Source organism: Drosophila tropicalis, unplaced genomic scaffold (genome assembly GCF_018151085.1).
Source record: "Drosophila tropicalis isolate 14030-0801.00 unplaced genomic scaffold, ASM1815108v1 contig_952, whole genome shotgun sequence".
Classification (NCBI taxonomy): Eukaryota; Metazoa; Arthropoda; class Insecta; order Diptera; family Drosophilidae; genus Drosophila; species Drosophila tropicalis.
In genome coordinates, this window is record NW_027173453.1 from 112,071 (window position 1) to 126,331 (window position 14,261).

The window sequence follows — 14,261 nt, forward strand, 5'->3', positions numbered from 1 at the left end:
GTGATGTGCAACAACCGAGGTGAGAAATCCACCAAAAATCATGTCGGCCTGTATATTTGGTTCTTCTTGGGATTCGTATTTTAACCATGTGGCATCTCCGACTGCATTTAGAGGCCAAGACAAATAAACGAATTGACCAAATCCGTTTCGGTGACATCGTCTATAGATTTAGAACTGAAAGAAGAATCAAACAAAAGGGACAACCGAAAAAAATGAACTGAGCGTAAAGAATCCGAAATAGTAAGAAAAGTAAAGAAAAATCATAGACATTGTGCTCTAAAGTTGACAGCTCAACTAGGCCAAACCTGGAAAGAATGTCTCTGCTGAAACCATTCGGCGCATCATAAAAAAGCGCGGAAAAGTCCTTCATTATCCTATTGCAATCGGGAAAGCAGAAAAACTTTTGCCCTGAACTATCAAGATCAAGTTTGACAATTTGCCTACTTTATGGGAACATAGGAAATCCTTATTAAATACAAAATTATTTGGAAAACGGAATACATTTAAGGAGATTTATTACTGACGAACTGACGACACGCACTACCCGTAGGTATAGGGACTTTAGCGGAACAAAAGTTAGATTCTTTCTAGTTTAATTTAATCTCACATTTGCAATTCTTGTTAAGCAAGGATAAACTTTATTTTAATCTAGCGGATTGTAACATTATTCACTGAATTTGAGCTTACATAGTTAATCTAACAAAGTCTTAATACAAATGGGACTTTTCACAGTTTCTAGGATGATTTTATATCTATCACATATCTGGCTATCGTATATATGTATGTATAAATATTGTTATATTTAAAGGACGTTTGTGGACAAAATGAACTTTAACCTCCTGCACTGATGATGCTGCTCTTCGACAACCACATTCAATGGCAATAAAAAATTCATGGGAATTGATTTTTCAGCCTCATTCCCGTCCGCCTTTTAAATTGTTGTCTGTCACAGACCAGTACTGTGTTTCAGTTGTCCATCCCGATGACTGCCTGTCTGTGTGTGAATGCGTGTGATGTCCAGACAGCCAGGTACCGACACACCTGCCCCACCTTCATGCAGAAAAGTTAATTGCAATGCTTAAAAAATTTTCATAATTTTGTTTGGTCTGCTCTCATGTGTGTATGTGTGTGTGTGTGCGTGTGTGTGTGCGTGCGTGGGTGTAGGGGAGCTGGATGGAGGTGGTCGTCAGGTTTACTGCAGTTTATCGTCTGCCTCGACGAGAGTCCTGTGCTGCTTTTCGGAAACGATTGTGCGAACCGCTGCCAAATTGTTTGCCGGCAGCTAAAAGAGCCGTCGAGCCGGCCACTTCGTCCTTTTGAGGTAAATGCGCTACATGGAGTATATCCCAAAGTAGTTTGCCACTCTCCTGCGACTGCAGAAGATCAGCGAGTTCTGCTTGAGTGCGCTGCAGCAGTTGACGCAAATTACCGCCCTTCCGCACCAGACTATGGACATTTCGTGTATGGATGCCAGGCAAACGGAGCAGAAAATCATATATGGCTGGATTATATTGCAACTGCTCGATAGTCGCTCCAGGCTCGCCAAGTTCACTGCCACCGCCCAAGGCGACGGCCTGTTGGGCATCTGGTTCCGGTTTGTCCAATTTAAGTTCCTCGAATAATTGAGCCGTCGCATACGGACTGGGAGACCAGATTAAACGTAGTTTGGGAAAATGCAGAGTTAGTAATTGCAATTTCTGCATTATATCCGCATTTGTTGACGTCGTCTGCTGCGAAAGCATAAATTTTCCTTGCAAATGGAAGGGCTTATTCTGATCGAACTCGATCAGCAATATCGGTTTAGCATAATGCCTTTGCATCTGTACACACTGATTATACAAACGTCCCGAATTGAGGGAGCCAATTAAATCGGAAATCGATTTCCGTTCAACACACACCTCCGGCGTGAGAATATAATCACCGATGGTTATGGTCAATGGGAGGACTTCCAATCCCCGTTTATGTATCAGACACGGCAAATCCGATCGAAATTCGCGCATATCCACTATAACCTTTGGAGTCTCAGTTTTTGAACGCACCTGGCCGCCAGCCTGGCGACTCTTAGCATTGGCACTGTCAATGTCGCCTGACTCATTATCGAATGGCCTGTATAGGATGAAGGCCTCATCTGTTTTACCATCTTGATATTCTGGTATCACCATTTTCTGCAATTAAAGAAGCAAAATAAATCAGAGTGCCTGCCAACTTCGTTCATACCGAAGCTTGTATACCCTTGCATGTTTTAAATAATCAACTAGTTGACTAATATGATATTCTGCTAACGAATTTGGAGTTCTCCAACTATCGCTTGGAAAACAACAAATTTGTTCGTTATGTACCCGTCTATCTATTTTCGAAGGATTGTTTCCATTAAAGCTATAAGATATAGTGTTGCAACCCGGATAAATTTAAAAGTTACAATGCCTACAAGTGAATTTGGCACTGAAGCGGTAAAGGCAAAAGAGATCCCAGACGGATGTCTATTGATCTGTTTAGATTAACAGACAGAGATGGCTCTTTGTACGGTCTTGTGGTATATGTACATATATGGTTTATATAAAAGGTTGCCTTTTCTTAAGTTTTGCACACAACTGGTCAAAAATGTACTTATTTTTTGCAAGGGTATCAAAATCGAAAACCTATACAATATGCGGTATAAAAATCTTACGCTCTTTGTATCAATAATCAACTCGAATGCCGATTTCTCCCGCCGCAAACTGGTCAGATAGGACTGCTCTTCGACGGTGCGAGCGTGTATCAAAAAATAAACCTTCATCCGCTCCTTGGGTGGCAGACGACGACGTGCCTCGAACACCTCCAATTGCCTTATGGCCATTACATTTGTATTATACATAACGACATAGTGTGGCTGCAATTGCTCCAACATATGCTCCAGAGCCATGGCGCCTTCACGTTCTGTTTTGAACGTTTGCAGGCAAATAAATGGCTGTTGCTGATGAGCGGTCACCATGGCACTCACATCGAGTTCTTCAAGTTCGGGAAACGACTCGAATATCGAGACATCGGGTTCGTCTTTAATATTGTTTGCAATCGGACTTGGCTGGGTCATGGTCAGCATATAGCTTTCCCCGAAATACTGGCCATCGGGTGGGTCAGTTTCATTGCCGCCGAGGAGCTGAGAGAGCTCATCCAATTGACTTGCCGATGCAGACGATTCCAATTCCGGCTCAGATTTTATGGGTTTTTGACTTGACTTTTCGGCTGGTACTGGTGTTGCCTGTGATTGGCTCTCTCTGGCATATTTATCGCTCATCTTGCCCACTGGGACCTCATGACGCAAGGCCTGCTGCAGCAGGAAACGAGGTCCGCCTTGCGTCAGATATTGTTTCAACTGAAAGCAAGTGCGGGCATCCTGACAGAGTATCAAGACCTTTGGCTGTAGCATGTGATTGGCTCCATGTGTGCGTCGCATATCACCGGGAATATCCTGGGTAAGCAATTCGGTTAGAGGTTTCCATTTCGCACAAGGTTCTGGCTCAAATTCTACAGGGGTAAAAAAGCAAATTTGTACAAAAAGAACAGCCACTAATTAATTAATGAGTTTAACCTTGGTGTCCATTGAAAACTCTTTCACGGGACAACTTGAATATCTGCTCGGCCGCGTCAAGCAAGGTCCAGCCCGAATTACTAAGAGCATATTCTTTGCCACGATAACGCTTTATCAGCGCATAGGCGCTCACTGAATCATGGTACATGGTCGAGCTGAATGAATGAATACATGACAAGTAAGCAAAGGGGGAAATTCTCGTGTACATACATCATCAAACTCCTCAGGATCTTGAGATCGGCCACAATCAGCTTCGTTTGTGAATTTAATTGATGCCAAATGCAATCCAATTGCGCCTGTAGAATCTTATGGAACTTCTTGGTCACGCAGTTCTCCACAGTAACTGACTCCAGATCCACTGTGCGATTGATACGCTTAATTTCACGCACCAAGAAATTCATAATGTCCAAAATGTGCGTCTGAATGGCTGTCATCGAGGGAGTAAGTGGCACATGGAGCTCAATGGTCTGTGCCTGCCAAGGCTTTAGTACAGAACGGACTGTGGCGTGGAAACGCGGCCAAATATATAAATTCTTTAGAAACAGATTGCGCATGGTTCGTTCTATGTGAGCGTATCCAATGGTAAAAGCCTCTGCGCTGCAGGAGAAAGCTTTGATGAAACCAGTTTTGTTGCTCTGACGATAGAGACGCAAGGCGAATGCCTCTTGGCAGCTCTCAATGATTGTGTGTGCCCGCAACACAATGATGCCAGTGATAAGTTCAATGGGTATACGTTGCTTGAGAAGATCCACCACTAGAATGCGAGTAGTTATGAATTGAATGCCACCTTCGACATAAACGCGTTCCCTGTGAATCACACCGATTAGAGTGAGAGAACGTGAACCACTTGACTGGCATACCTCTCTGTGGCCGTATTTGCCACTTCACGTACATATTTGCTCTCCAATTTGGATTTATAATACTGCTCCTCCCAGTCCGAACTGTTGATTACCAGCACCAAATTGCCCGTATCACTGTATGCCTTCAGTATATTCAGTAAGACTCGTTCAAAACTCAGACCCCTTGCAGAGAAATATGGATTTAAATAATTCCAATCGAGAGTTGAGCCAAATACTCACTTGGCGCATACCAGCAGACCGTCAGCTTGGACCATGTCCAAAAACATTTGTTTCTCATATTCCAGTAAAACGACATCTTTACGCATTAAGTATTCCTCGGCTGTCACAACGTTGGCCAATTCTTCGTCCTCTTGGATCGCTGTTGTGGTCATCAGCAGCTCGTTGGTAGGAACTTCTTTGGCTGTCGTCTCCTTGCTTGATGTCTCATTGGTTGGCGTATCATTGCTTGGTGTGTCTTCGTTTGGCGTCTCCTTACTTGGCGTCTCTGGCGAATTCTCAGACATGATTATCCGTGCAATTTCACAATTTACAAAAATTTCTTAAGTTTCGCGCATTTGCCGGTATCAGAGTGCTGCCATACTGTGGCTATACATATGTATTTAAAGAGATGCCACCTATCAAAATTTATCAGTCCATGTAGAATATAATTTTCTTGTATGTACACAGAATGATATTTTGTGCAAATAAATTGTTTAATGCAAAAGCGAGAATGTCTTAACCTTTGATTTTAAAAATAAACCGATTAGCAATAATGACGTTATACAAATAGCATATGGTATAAATATAGAGATTAAAAATATTAGAACAAAGAGGTGTCGCAAAAATCATTTGACGGCTCGAATTGTATAAGCAAACAAGTAAAATTCTATAATACATATGTACATATATGGCAGAAAGTTTATAATATGAAACTGTATATCACGGAGGTGAAACTATCAAAGGTAACGTTATTCCGTGAACTAATATTTTTTTCATTAGTGGCAACTCTGTCAACTCCGTTAGCCGGCCTGCGAAGTAGCACGTGCAAAAGAGAGGCAAAGGAGGCCATTGAATTTGAATTTTAAAATCTGATTTTGAAAACCTTTTGATTCATACGCAAAGTAATAGTTAGTAAAGTTACATAAATTTTGTATTCGTCGACTCCATTCAAATTTCTTGTATAAACTTCTATAGAAATGTCAGCGTTTTCCGCCCGCAGTGGGAAAGGCGCTCAGAGGCCAAAGACAAGCAAAACTAACGGTACCAATGCCCAAAATGGTGTCAGATCACAGTCAAAGACGAAGTCTACAACACAATCTGAAGAAACGGCCGATACTAGTTTCGATAATATGGATCCCGAAACATTGGATGACTTGGTCAATGAGCTATTCGATAAGAAAAAAAAGCTGACAGTCTCCCAGAAACAACAAAGAAAGAAGCTGGAGGCGTATATGATGGCTCAATTGGAGGGCTGTAGCAGCGCTAGCGACGATGACGACGAAGATGACGGTGACGATGATAACGACAGTAATAGCGATGACAATGAATCGGGATCAGAGTCGGATGCGACTTCAGCAGATGATAGCTTCTCCAGTGACGACGATGATGATGACGACAGCGGTGCCGATGATGGTAGCGATAGCGATGGTAGCTTCGATGATGATAGCGATGAAGACGATAGCCAATCCACTGAAGATTTAACCGAGTATACGATAAACAGTGAGAATTCCTCAGTGGACCAATCTTTGGAAGAACCAACTCCACCCAAGCGTCAAAAGGCTGGCGAAAAGCGTCGTTCAACCCAGGAGGAGGAGTCTGAGGATGATAATAATAACAAACCAACTGCCAAAAAACTGCAAATGGGAGAATCTGCTACCAATGGTCGTATTCAACAGCGCAAAAGTATGGTGGAGCCAACTACCACCACCAAGCCCGCATCGTGCCCTTTAACACGTAAATCGTTGCCAGCTGGTGGCTCAGTGGCCAAGTCTTGCCCATTGCCACCAAAAAAACAGAAGCAATCGGCAGCAGCCAAATCCGGTCCATTGCCACCTAAGGGTGAACAGTCATCATCATCAGGAACAGGAGCAAAATCGTGTCCATTGCCACCTAAGGAGAAAAAGTCATTATCAGGAGCAGTAGCTAAATCCTGTCCATTGCCACCTAAGAATGAGAAGCCATCATCCTCAGGAGCATCTTGTCCCCTACCCAGCAAGGCTAGCAAACAGATTCAACCACGTGTTTGCCAACTATCAGATAAACCCAAGCCATCTTCTAGTCAATCGACTCAAAAACGTGGTAAAAATGAAGCAGCTGCTGAAGGTGCTACGGACACCAATGGTCGTCAGGAGCCCCACCGCCAGAATAGCATTGAGGAGGGTAAACGCATTCTAAGTTGGGTGCTCAATCCAATCAAACCGGATGAGTTTTTCAATGACTTTTGGGAGAAAAACGCCTGCCAGGTGCAGCGGAATGCACCTACATACTTTTCCGAGCTGATCTCCTTTGAGATGATCGATCAAATGATGTTGAAGCATCATCTCGAATTTACCACCAACATTGATATAACCAGCTACAAGGATGGTCGCCGAGAGACACTCAATCCTGAAGGTAGAGCCATGCCCCCCACTGTTTGGGGCTTCTATGGCGAGGGCTGCAGCATCCGGATCCTAAATCCATCTACTTACTTGCCCGGCCTGCGCACCATGTGCAGTCTCATGCAAGAATTCTTTCATTGCCTGGTGGGGGCCAATGTGTACTTGACTCCCCCGAATAGTCAGGGATTTGCGCCTCATTTCGATGATATCGAGGCCTTCGTCTTGCAAGTGGAAGGACGCAAACGCTGGCGTCTGTACATGCCGCTACAACCAAGCGATGTATTGGCCCGTGAATCATCCGGCAACTATACACCTGACCAACTGGGCGAACCCATTTTTGATGAGGTCCTAAAGCCGGGAGACGTTCTTTATTTTCCGCGCGGCACCGTCCATCAGGCTATTACGGAGAAGAAGCATCATTCATTGCACATCACGCTAAGTGTCTATCAGCAGCAGGCGTACGCCAATCTTCTGGAGAAGCTAATGCCCATGGTATTACAGAGTGCCATTAAGCACAGTGTGTCGTTGCGACGTGGCCTGCCGCTGCACACATGGCAGCATCTGGGAATAGCACATGGCGCCACCAAGAACTCATCTCGCTCACATCTCATTAAGGGTATACAGGAAATGGTCCAGCAACATCTTACACCTACTGAGAATCAAATTGATGCCGCCGTAGATCAACTGGCCAAGCGTTATCAGCACGAAGCACTTCCGCCCACCATTCTGCCCGAGGAGAAATTACGTACTGTATTCGGATCACGCAGTGCCACCGATGCCCATGGCAAATGTCTTTGTGATTATGAGCTAACTGAGGACACTTCGATCCGTTTACTACGAGCGAATATCCTTCGTCTGGTAGTCGATGAGTCTCATCTACGTGTCTACTACTATGTGGACAACGCCCTGGAGTATTGCAAGTATGAGGCCAATTTTATGGAAATTGAACCCACCGAAGCAGCTGCCGTCGAGACTCTAATGCACACCTATCCGGCCTATGTAAAGATATCCATGCTTCCCCTGCGCAAGCCAGAGCGACGCATTGAAGTGGCTACAGCCCTTTGGGAGCGTGGCCTCCTGATGACTGAAACACCTTTTAAGTAGATGTGCCGTCATTCGTCTTTTCTTCTGTTTGCTTTCCAACGGAAGATAATGTCGAGAAGGCTCGCCAGAACACCAGCCAGCGTATTACGTCTAGTTTTATTCATGAACTATATCCTTTTTTTTGTTTTCTTTTTGTTCCTATGATTTTTGTAATTTATGTCCTGGTCAACTCGGCTCATAAAAAGCTTGTAAATTTTTGTGTCTTAGCTTTGTTAGTTGTCCTGCGAGCATAAAAGGGAAATTTTCCTTTCACATCATTTGTTGTTAACCCCTAAATATGTAATAATAAATTAGATATCAGACATTTCTGGTTTAAACATTAACTTTATTTGGTCTCCCTCTTTTGTGTCTAAGCGCTACGTATCCTTTTGCGTTCTCGGTATAGGCTCTCCTTTTGAACTGTAGGCAAAAATGTTAAAAAATGAAATAAGGCACAAAAAACCAACACACGAATGCCAATCATGAAAGTAAATCAAATCTATTATTGTGGGAAAAACTGACGGCATTCGTTAATCTGTTTGTTGTTTATTCCTCTCACTTACTATATGGATCGAAGCGTATCACCTCCAGTTTATCAGCCAAACGTTCGCGGAATGCATTAAACTGATGTCCACTGACCACGCTTTCCAGCACCACCATGATGCGTCTATCAGACGTAAGAAACAGGAAGTAGGCTTAGTAACTTTATTTATATTTATGCGGTATTTGGTTGTTTACATACTTGCTCTTCACCTTCTTGAATAGTACGTTGGTTAGACGCATTTTATTTAATGAAATTTCTAGCAAACAATTTGAGAGTAAAATAGTAAAATAAAATGTTGTGCAAGTAGCGGCAGCAATCAGCTGTTGACATGGAGTTGCCAGATGAACAGCATCGACATTATCGGAGCAAACCAATCGGTTAATCGACATTATCGGGGCAAACCTATCGGTTAGTCGACATTATCGGGGCAAAGTTATCATAAAATGTTTGTTTGCGAGCGGTCGCGTAGTCGCAATGTCGGAACAATTTTCGCAATAAAGTTGGTAAACAAAAAGTGCATTTCGATTGACTGACGCAAAAAACGAGCAGCCCCCACACGAGCCACACACACACACACACATTCACACGGTAACAGTTCAAAACTGCGGCAAACAAACAAAAAAAGAGCAAAAAAGAAGTAAAGTTAAATCAAATCAAACAAAATAAAATAATTTTAACAAAAGGAAGCACCGAACACACACGACACATACCCGCACAGAGAGACATAAGGAGTAAAAAGCGCAAGAAAGAAGAGCAACGAAAAAAGTAACGGGATAAAAATTGAAATCGTTAAAAACATTGCCTGGAACACATCCTGCTTCTCTTTTCCTCCCACCTGCTCCTCTTGTTCCAACTCCTCCCTTCTCTAGAACCTATCAGTATTCTCATCCTAAATAATTTGTTCGCGTGGCGCGTGTAAATAAAAAGAAAACAAAAAGAAATAAAATATATAAAATCCCAAAAGGAAAAAAATTGTGATTTTTTTTTTATTTTTTTTGTTCATGTTTGTTTAATAGCCGAAGCAACAACAGAAGAGTACGGGAAATAATAATTAAAGTGTAAAAAAAAAGAGGAAAAATTAAAAGGAAAGGAAAATCAAGAAGTGGTAGGAACGCTGGCAGCCAGGAAGAGGGAGGGAGGAGATACACCTCAGCTTGACTTCAAGGTAAGTGAGCGCGAAAGAGAAAAAACTTCTACTAATTAAAATGCCCGCCTGATGGGCACACAACAAAAAAAAAGAAAAAGAAAAGCGAGCTAAATTGTGGCGAGGGTGGTAGTCGGAATGAGGAGGCGCGAGGTGCCTGATAAGGCCTCGTCCTTGGCCATGCGCCCACGCAACAGCAGGCTGCCAGGCTACAGCTGCAGCTGCATCTGCATTTATATTCTAACCTTTCGTCCATTTTTTTTGTTGCATACCTCCCGGAGCAAATTTTTGGAGGTTTCGAGGATAAAGGCTTTTTCATTTTTCGCGTATTTTCTGCGTTCCCTAGCCGAAACTTATGCAAGATACAAGAAATGATTACTTTGATTACTTTTATCAAATGTTCTGAAAGGGTTGATCTAAAAGTTAACGTGACTCAAACCTGAATTGTGAAAAACTATCGCGTCGTGTTTCGATTTAAATGAAATTCACGACCCATTCGCAATAAATTGTCTTACACTAAGTTCATCCTACGTGTTTAAGTGCCCAATCATTAGAGAAACACGACGTAGGAAACGTATGAAATTCATTTGATGGCTTTCCTTCGATAACTTGAAATTTAAAGACATAGAATTGACCAGAGATTACGCTGGAGTTCTGACTCTCTCTTTAGCCTTTGTAAAGTGTTTCATCGTTCGATACGGTTCAGGTCTAGAATGGAGGAAATGCTCATCGTGTTTTAGATTTGGATGATGCTGGATATGATTTTGGGTGAACTGGATGAGCCTAAAAGGCAACAGCTTATGCTCCAGATAAAATATATATGTATGTACCTACATACATACATATGTACATACATACACACATAAGTGTGTGATGCGAGCGAGAACAACTTGAAATGAGGAGAGGAAAGAGCGACAAAACACTTGGTGAGGCAAATAACAATGCAAAGAAGAGATGTTGGCTAAAGAGGGTGGTGAGGTGAGAGGAAACAAAAATACATAAGTAAATGAATAAATAATGTAAACAAAATATTAAATTAGAAGAAATTTACTTGCGCGCACGCCGACGCAAACACCAGACAAGCAAAGGGGATGGAGTGTGGTGGTAGGGCGGTAGGGAAGTGTGTGTAGTGAGTGTGCGAGTGTATACACACTCACACACACACAAAGTTTATAAGTAAATTGTGCAAAAAAAGGCTCATAAAATTGAAGCACACGAAAAATTTATACACGCAACAGCAAATACATAGAAAGAAAAAGAGAGGAAGAAAGAGAGGGATAAAAGACAAAGAGCCAGAGAGATAGAGAGACAGAGAAAAATCTAATTTCCCTGTCTCCATTGTGCCGCCTTCTCACCTCTTCCTGCCTCCTGGAGATCACATTTCCCTATTATCAATATGCAGCAAAGCGTGAAATGGAAACGCAATGTAGAAAGCAGATCTTCTGCCTGGATCTTATATCTGACAACAGTATATTCTTTATCAACAAGATTCTGGAAACAAGATCGGTCGGTTGGAAAAATGGTCTCTGAAATAGGGTCTAAGAAATTGAGAAGAATTTGAAAAAAAAAAAAACTTCGTATAAATTTGTTTTTATTTATAAACGTTTTTGTTTTGATTTTTCCTTCTTGGTTTGGCGCTGGGTTGTTCATTTGTTTGTTTGCTTTTCGCTTGGCTTGACTCTATGCTTGTTGCTGTTGTTATTGTTGTTGTTGTTGGTATTGTGCAATAAAACTACAATAACAAACAAATTGCTCCCGTTACAGCGCCACCGACCGCACACTCATTCAGAACGCACACACACACACACATAGAGACCAAAACAGAGGGAACAATCATGAAAATTTCTTTGATTTATAAATACCCTATAACCTGAATAGGTTATATTGACTGACATGATCAGTGGTTGGAATTGGTTGTCGGCTGTTGATTGCAAATTGATTTTAAACGGTTAGCGTGTAACAGTAATTAGCATCATTAGTGTTGCATAACGCTTGCATTTGCTCTACATGGAGGACATCAATGACGTGCATTTCGAATGGGTAAAGGGGGCCTAAATCTCACCCAACTGGGGGAGGAAACACATGAAAATCTCACAGAAAAGTACGAAACTTGTTTTGGTTCACACCGCAAATTTAAATAAATTTATTTTATTACACTTGCATGACGTACAATAGATTCCCGACTTTTGCAATGTTAGTGTAATAGTCTTTAAATCTGACGTGGTGTGTAAAGTTCCAAGATTATGTCCACAATAAGGTATTGCGAAGAATGTTGCCACCGATGTCAACCAATTTAAGTGTTGTAAAACGACTGCGGTTTCTGAATATCAAATCATATCAATGAATAATTTTCTACATTCTTTCAAGTGCTCTATAGTGCTTATCCAACACTATGAAAGGGTAACTGTGATACATATGTATGTACATATGTACATACGCACAAATGTGAGTGTGTGATATGTAGTGTGGTTAACGTTGTTCTTATCAGTTGGTACGTCACTTATTTTTGTTTCTTTTTTGTCGGTTTTATTCAACTGAAAATACGTCATAACTTTTGCAAACTGTATTAAAAGCTTTGACTGTTAGTCAAAGTTAGACGGTACCAGGCCGGGCCCTCTGGTTTTTTCGTTTTGTTCGATCGAATTTGAGTGCTTCCCACCCACGCATAGTCGCCCCTTCTTTTATCTATCTCTCTCTCTCCCCGTCTCCCATCCACTGTCACTCTTTCATTTTTGCACTCGCTCTTTTCTATACCTGGTACTGGTGGTTGGGCTACTGAATGGGTATATTACAATTGACACAAAGAGGCAGATCAGTTCAGTTGCAGTCGATCTTCTTTCGACTGTTTGGTAATCGGTTTCGTAAGAGCAGTAAGGTCCAGATAAACTTAAATTCAACAATGATCACATTAAGTTATTAAGCGTCTTACCAAGAGAAGGGTGCATAGAAGTCGGTGCAAACGGGCACATAAAGTTTATGTTTCTCTCTCCCGTTCTCTCGCTCGCCCTCTCTGATGAATAAATTGTGGAACAGTGGATTCCAAGGCGTACATAGTCTTGGTCCGCTCACTCAGCTGCGCGGTCAGTTTGTTGGCGATAAAAACTTACTCGAATCATAGAACGCAAACGGTCGGTCGGTTAGTCGGATGACTAAAGGTGCCTGTAGCGGGGGTGGAGGAGGAGGTATCGGTTTATACTGAGACGCAACGTGTTTTTCGGTATTCACTTGTTTGCCCCTGTGAGCTTCATAATACTTTTGTTTTTTTTTGTTTTTGTTATAGTTCTATGCCATCTAAAAGGCATATGTGCATATTTAAAACGTGTGTATGTGTAGTAAAAGTGCAACAATTCTCCAAACAGAGAGTTTGAAAGATTTAAGGAGACTTCGTGGGAGAGAGAGATAGAGAGAAAGAGACGTTGTGTTCTACACAACGGGTAAAGGTGAGTCTTTCTGTTCAGTGCTTTGCCAACCACACACTGGGCAAACCTTCTCAAACCCATTTCAAAACAACAACGATCACAGACACACAAATGAAATCTTTGAATTCCTTTCTTTAATTCAACCTCTCCCATCCCATAGGGCCACTTCTGCCCAAAAATGAAACTTTTGCGTTTAATTCAGTTTCTATATATAAGGCCGATTTCCCTCCCTCTGCTGCGACTGCATGGAGCTCTACTTTAAGCAGTTTAGTTTTATATAGCTTATAGATTGTCTAAAGCTTAACGTTTAGTCCTGCTTTTTTTTTTTTGCTTCCTCTTGCTTAGAACGCAATCGTTTAATTACACAGAGTCACCCAAGAAGTGATCATGCTCTCATGGAGGGCAAGGAATACGATGAACATCGAAAGGCAAACTCTCAAAATTTGTATAACGACTGTGTTTCTAAATGATCTTTTTATGTGTGTTTCCTGAGTGTAAAAAGGGCTTACCCCTCTTTAAAATTCCTATTGAACACAAAATGACAAAGAAAAATTTGTTCCTTAAGATATACTTATATGTATATATCCCGGTGTCCGTCAGGGTTCTGATAGATCTTTGACCATGTTTGCAAAAGTATTACAAGCTATAAAGGACTTCATTTTTAAGTTTAATAGTTGCCATAAAGTAATTAGGGGGGTGCTGATATAATTTAAAAGTAATTTACAAAATATCAAAGAGGTACTTCTTCTATAATGCATAATATTTTAATGTTTATTTTGTTAAATTTGAACCCATTCTCTATTGTATACTTTTGGAAGCCTATTTTCCAATCCCAGATCTGCCGATTTCACAAAATCTAGACGTGTTGGCGAAAAACCAAGTTTATATTCAGAATCCGAGTACCCGAATCAGTTAGGAGCATCCCTCAAATTAACGTCACCAAAATTCATGTCGGCCCACTTGAATTTTACGTTTCAGTTCATTAAGACTTACCTAACACTAAGTCTAGTGTTGTTAATCAGTCTATTTTATGATTATTTTGACATTCGCATTATTGTCATTCGGCA

The 14,261-nt window shown here is 41.6% G+C and overlaps 4 protein-coding genes across 7 annotated transcripts in view; 2 read left to right on the forward strand and 2 right to left on the reverse strand.

The window, feature by feature from the left end:
• Nucleotides 1–615: 615 nt before the first annotated feature.
• Nucleotides 616–5,023, reverse strand: mei-9 (DNA repair endonuclease XPF mei-9). The gene is made up of 6 exons (XM_068302250.1): nt 4,648–5,023; nt 4,429–4,590; nt 3,779–4,375; nt 3,569–3,723; nt 2,669–3,504; nt 616–2,165 (listed from the first exon to the last, which is right to left on the reverse strand). The coding sequence occupies exons 1-6, from the start codon at nt 4,929–4,931 to the stop codon at nt 1,203–1,205; spliced, it is 2,997 nt and encodes a 998-aa protein (XP_068158351.1). The 5' UTR covers nt 4,932–5,023; the 3' UTR covers nt 616–1,202.
• Nucleotides 5,024–5,409: 386 nt separating this feature from the next.
• Nucleotides 5,410–8,431, forward strand: NO66 (Bifunctional lysine-specific demethylase and histidyl-hydroxylase NO66). 2 transcript variants are annotated; one of them, XM_068302193.1, is made up of 2 exons: nt 5,410–5,534; nt 5,602–8,431. In XM_068302193.1, exon 2 carries the CDS (start codon nt 5,604–5,606, stop codon nt 8,106–8,108), a length of 2,505 nt encoding a protein of 834 aa, XP_068158294.1. In that variant the 5' UTR covers nt 5,410–5,534; nt 5,602–5,603; the 3' UTR covers nt 8,109–8,431. The 2 variants fall into 2 exon arrangements, with proteins under 2 accessions (XP_068158294.1, XP_068158295.1); XM_068302194.1 differs by having other exon boundaries at nt 5,412–5,528.
• mRpL33 (mitochondrial ribosomal protein L33) lies at nt 8,413–8,968 on the reverse strand. The gene is made up of 3 exons (XM_068302195.1): nt 8,830–8,968; nt 8,651–8,754; nt 8,413–8,507 (listed from the first exon to the last, which is right to left on the reverse strand). The coding sequence occupies exons 1-3, from the start codon at nt 8,868–8,870 to the stop codon at nt 8,458–8,460; spliced, it is 195 nt and encodes a 64-aa protein (XP_068158296.1). The 5' UTR covers nt 8,871–8,968; the 3' UTR covers nt 8,413–8,457.
• A 102-nt stretch (nt 8,969–9,070) lies between these two features.
• norpA (no receptor potential A) overlaps nt 9,071–14,261 on the forward strand; it is a 49,293-nt gene continuing 44,102 nt past the window's right edge. For all 3 annotated transcript variants that reach the window (XM_068302189.1, XM_068302188.1, XM_068302190.1), the window contains exon 1: nt 9,071–9,796. The gene's annotated coding sequence lies outside the window, so the exon portion shown is untranslated. The remainder of the gene's footprint in view (nt 9,797–14,261) is intronic.

Bases quoted from the DNA above. Each gene is read 5' to 3' on its own strand.
- mei-9 (XM_068302250.1), bottom strand. From the start codon at position 4,931: ATGTCTGAGAATTCGCCAGAGACGCCAAGTAAGGAGACGCCAAACGAA. The intron at 4,376-4,428 runs GTATGCCAGTCA...TGTGATTCACAG, and splicing joins GCAAATACGGCCACAGAGAG to GGAACGCGTTTATGTCGAAG. The intron at 2,166-2,668 runs GTAAGATTTTTA...CTTTAATTGCAG, and splicing joins TGATTATTGATACAAAGAGC to AAAATGGTGATACCAGAATA.
- mRpL33 (XM_068302195.1), bottom strand. From the start codon at position 8,870: ATGCGTCTAACCAACGTACTATTCAAGAAGGTGAAGAGCAA. The intron at 8,755-8,829 runs GTATGTAAACAA...TACGTCTGATAG, and splicing joins TTCAAGAAGGTGAAGAGCAA to ACGCATCATGGTGGTGCTGG. The intron at 8,508-8,650 runs GTAAGTGAGAGG...TTTTGCCTACAG, and splicing joins GATACGCTTCGATCCATATA to TTCAAAAGGAGAGCCTATAC.
- NO66 (XM_068302193.1), top strand. From the start codon at position 5,604: ATGTCAGCGTTTTCCGCCCGCAGTGGGAAAGGCGCTCAGAGGCCAAAG.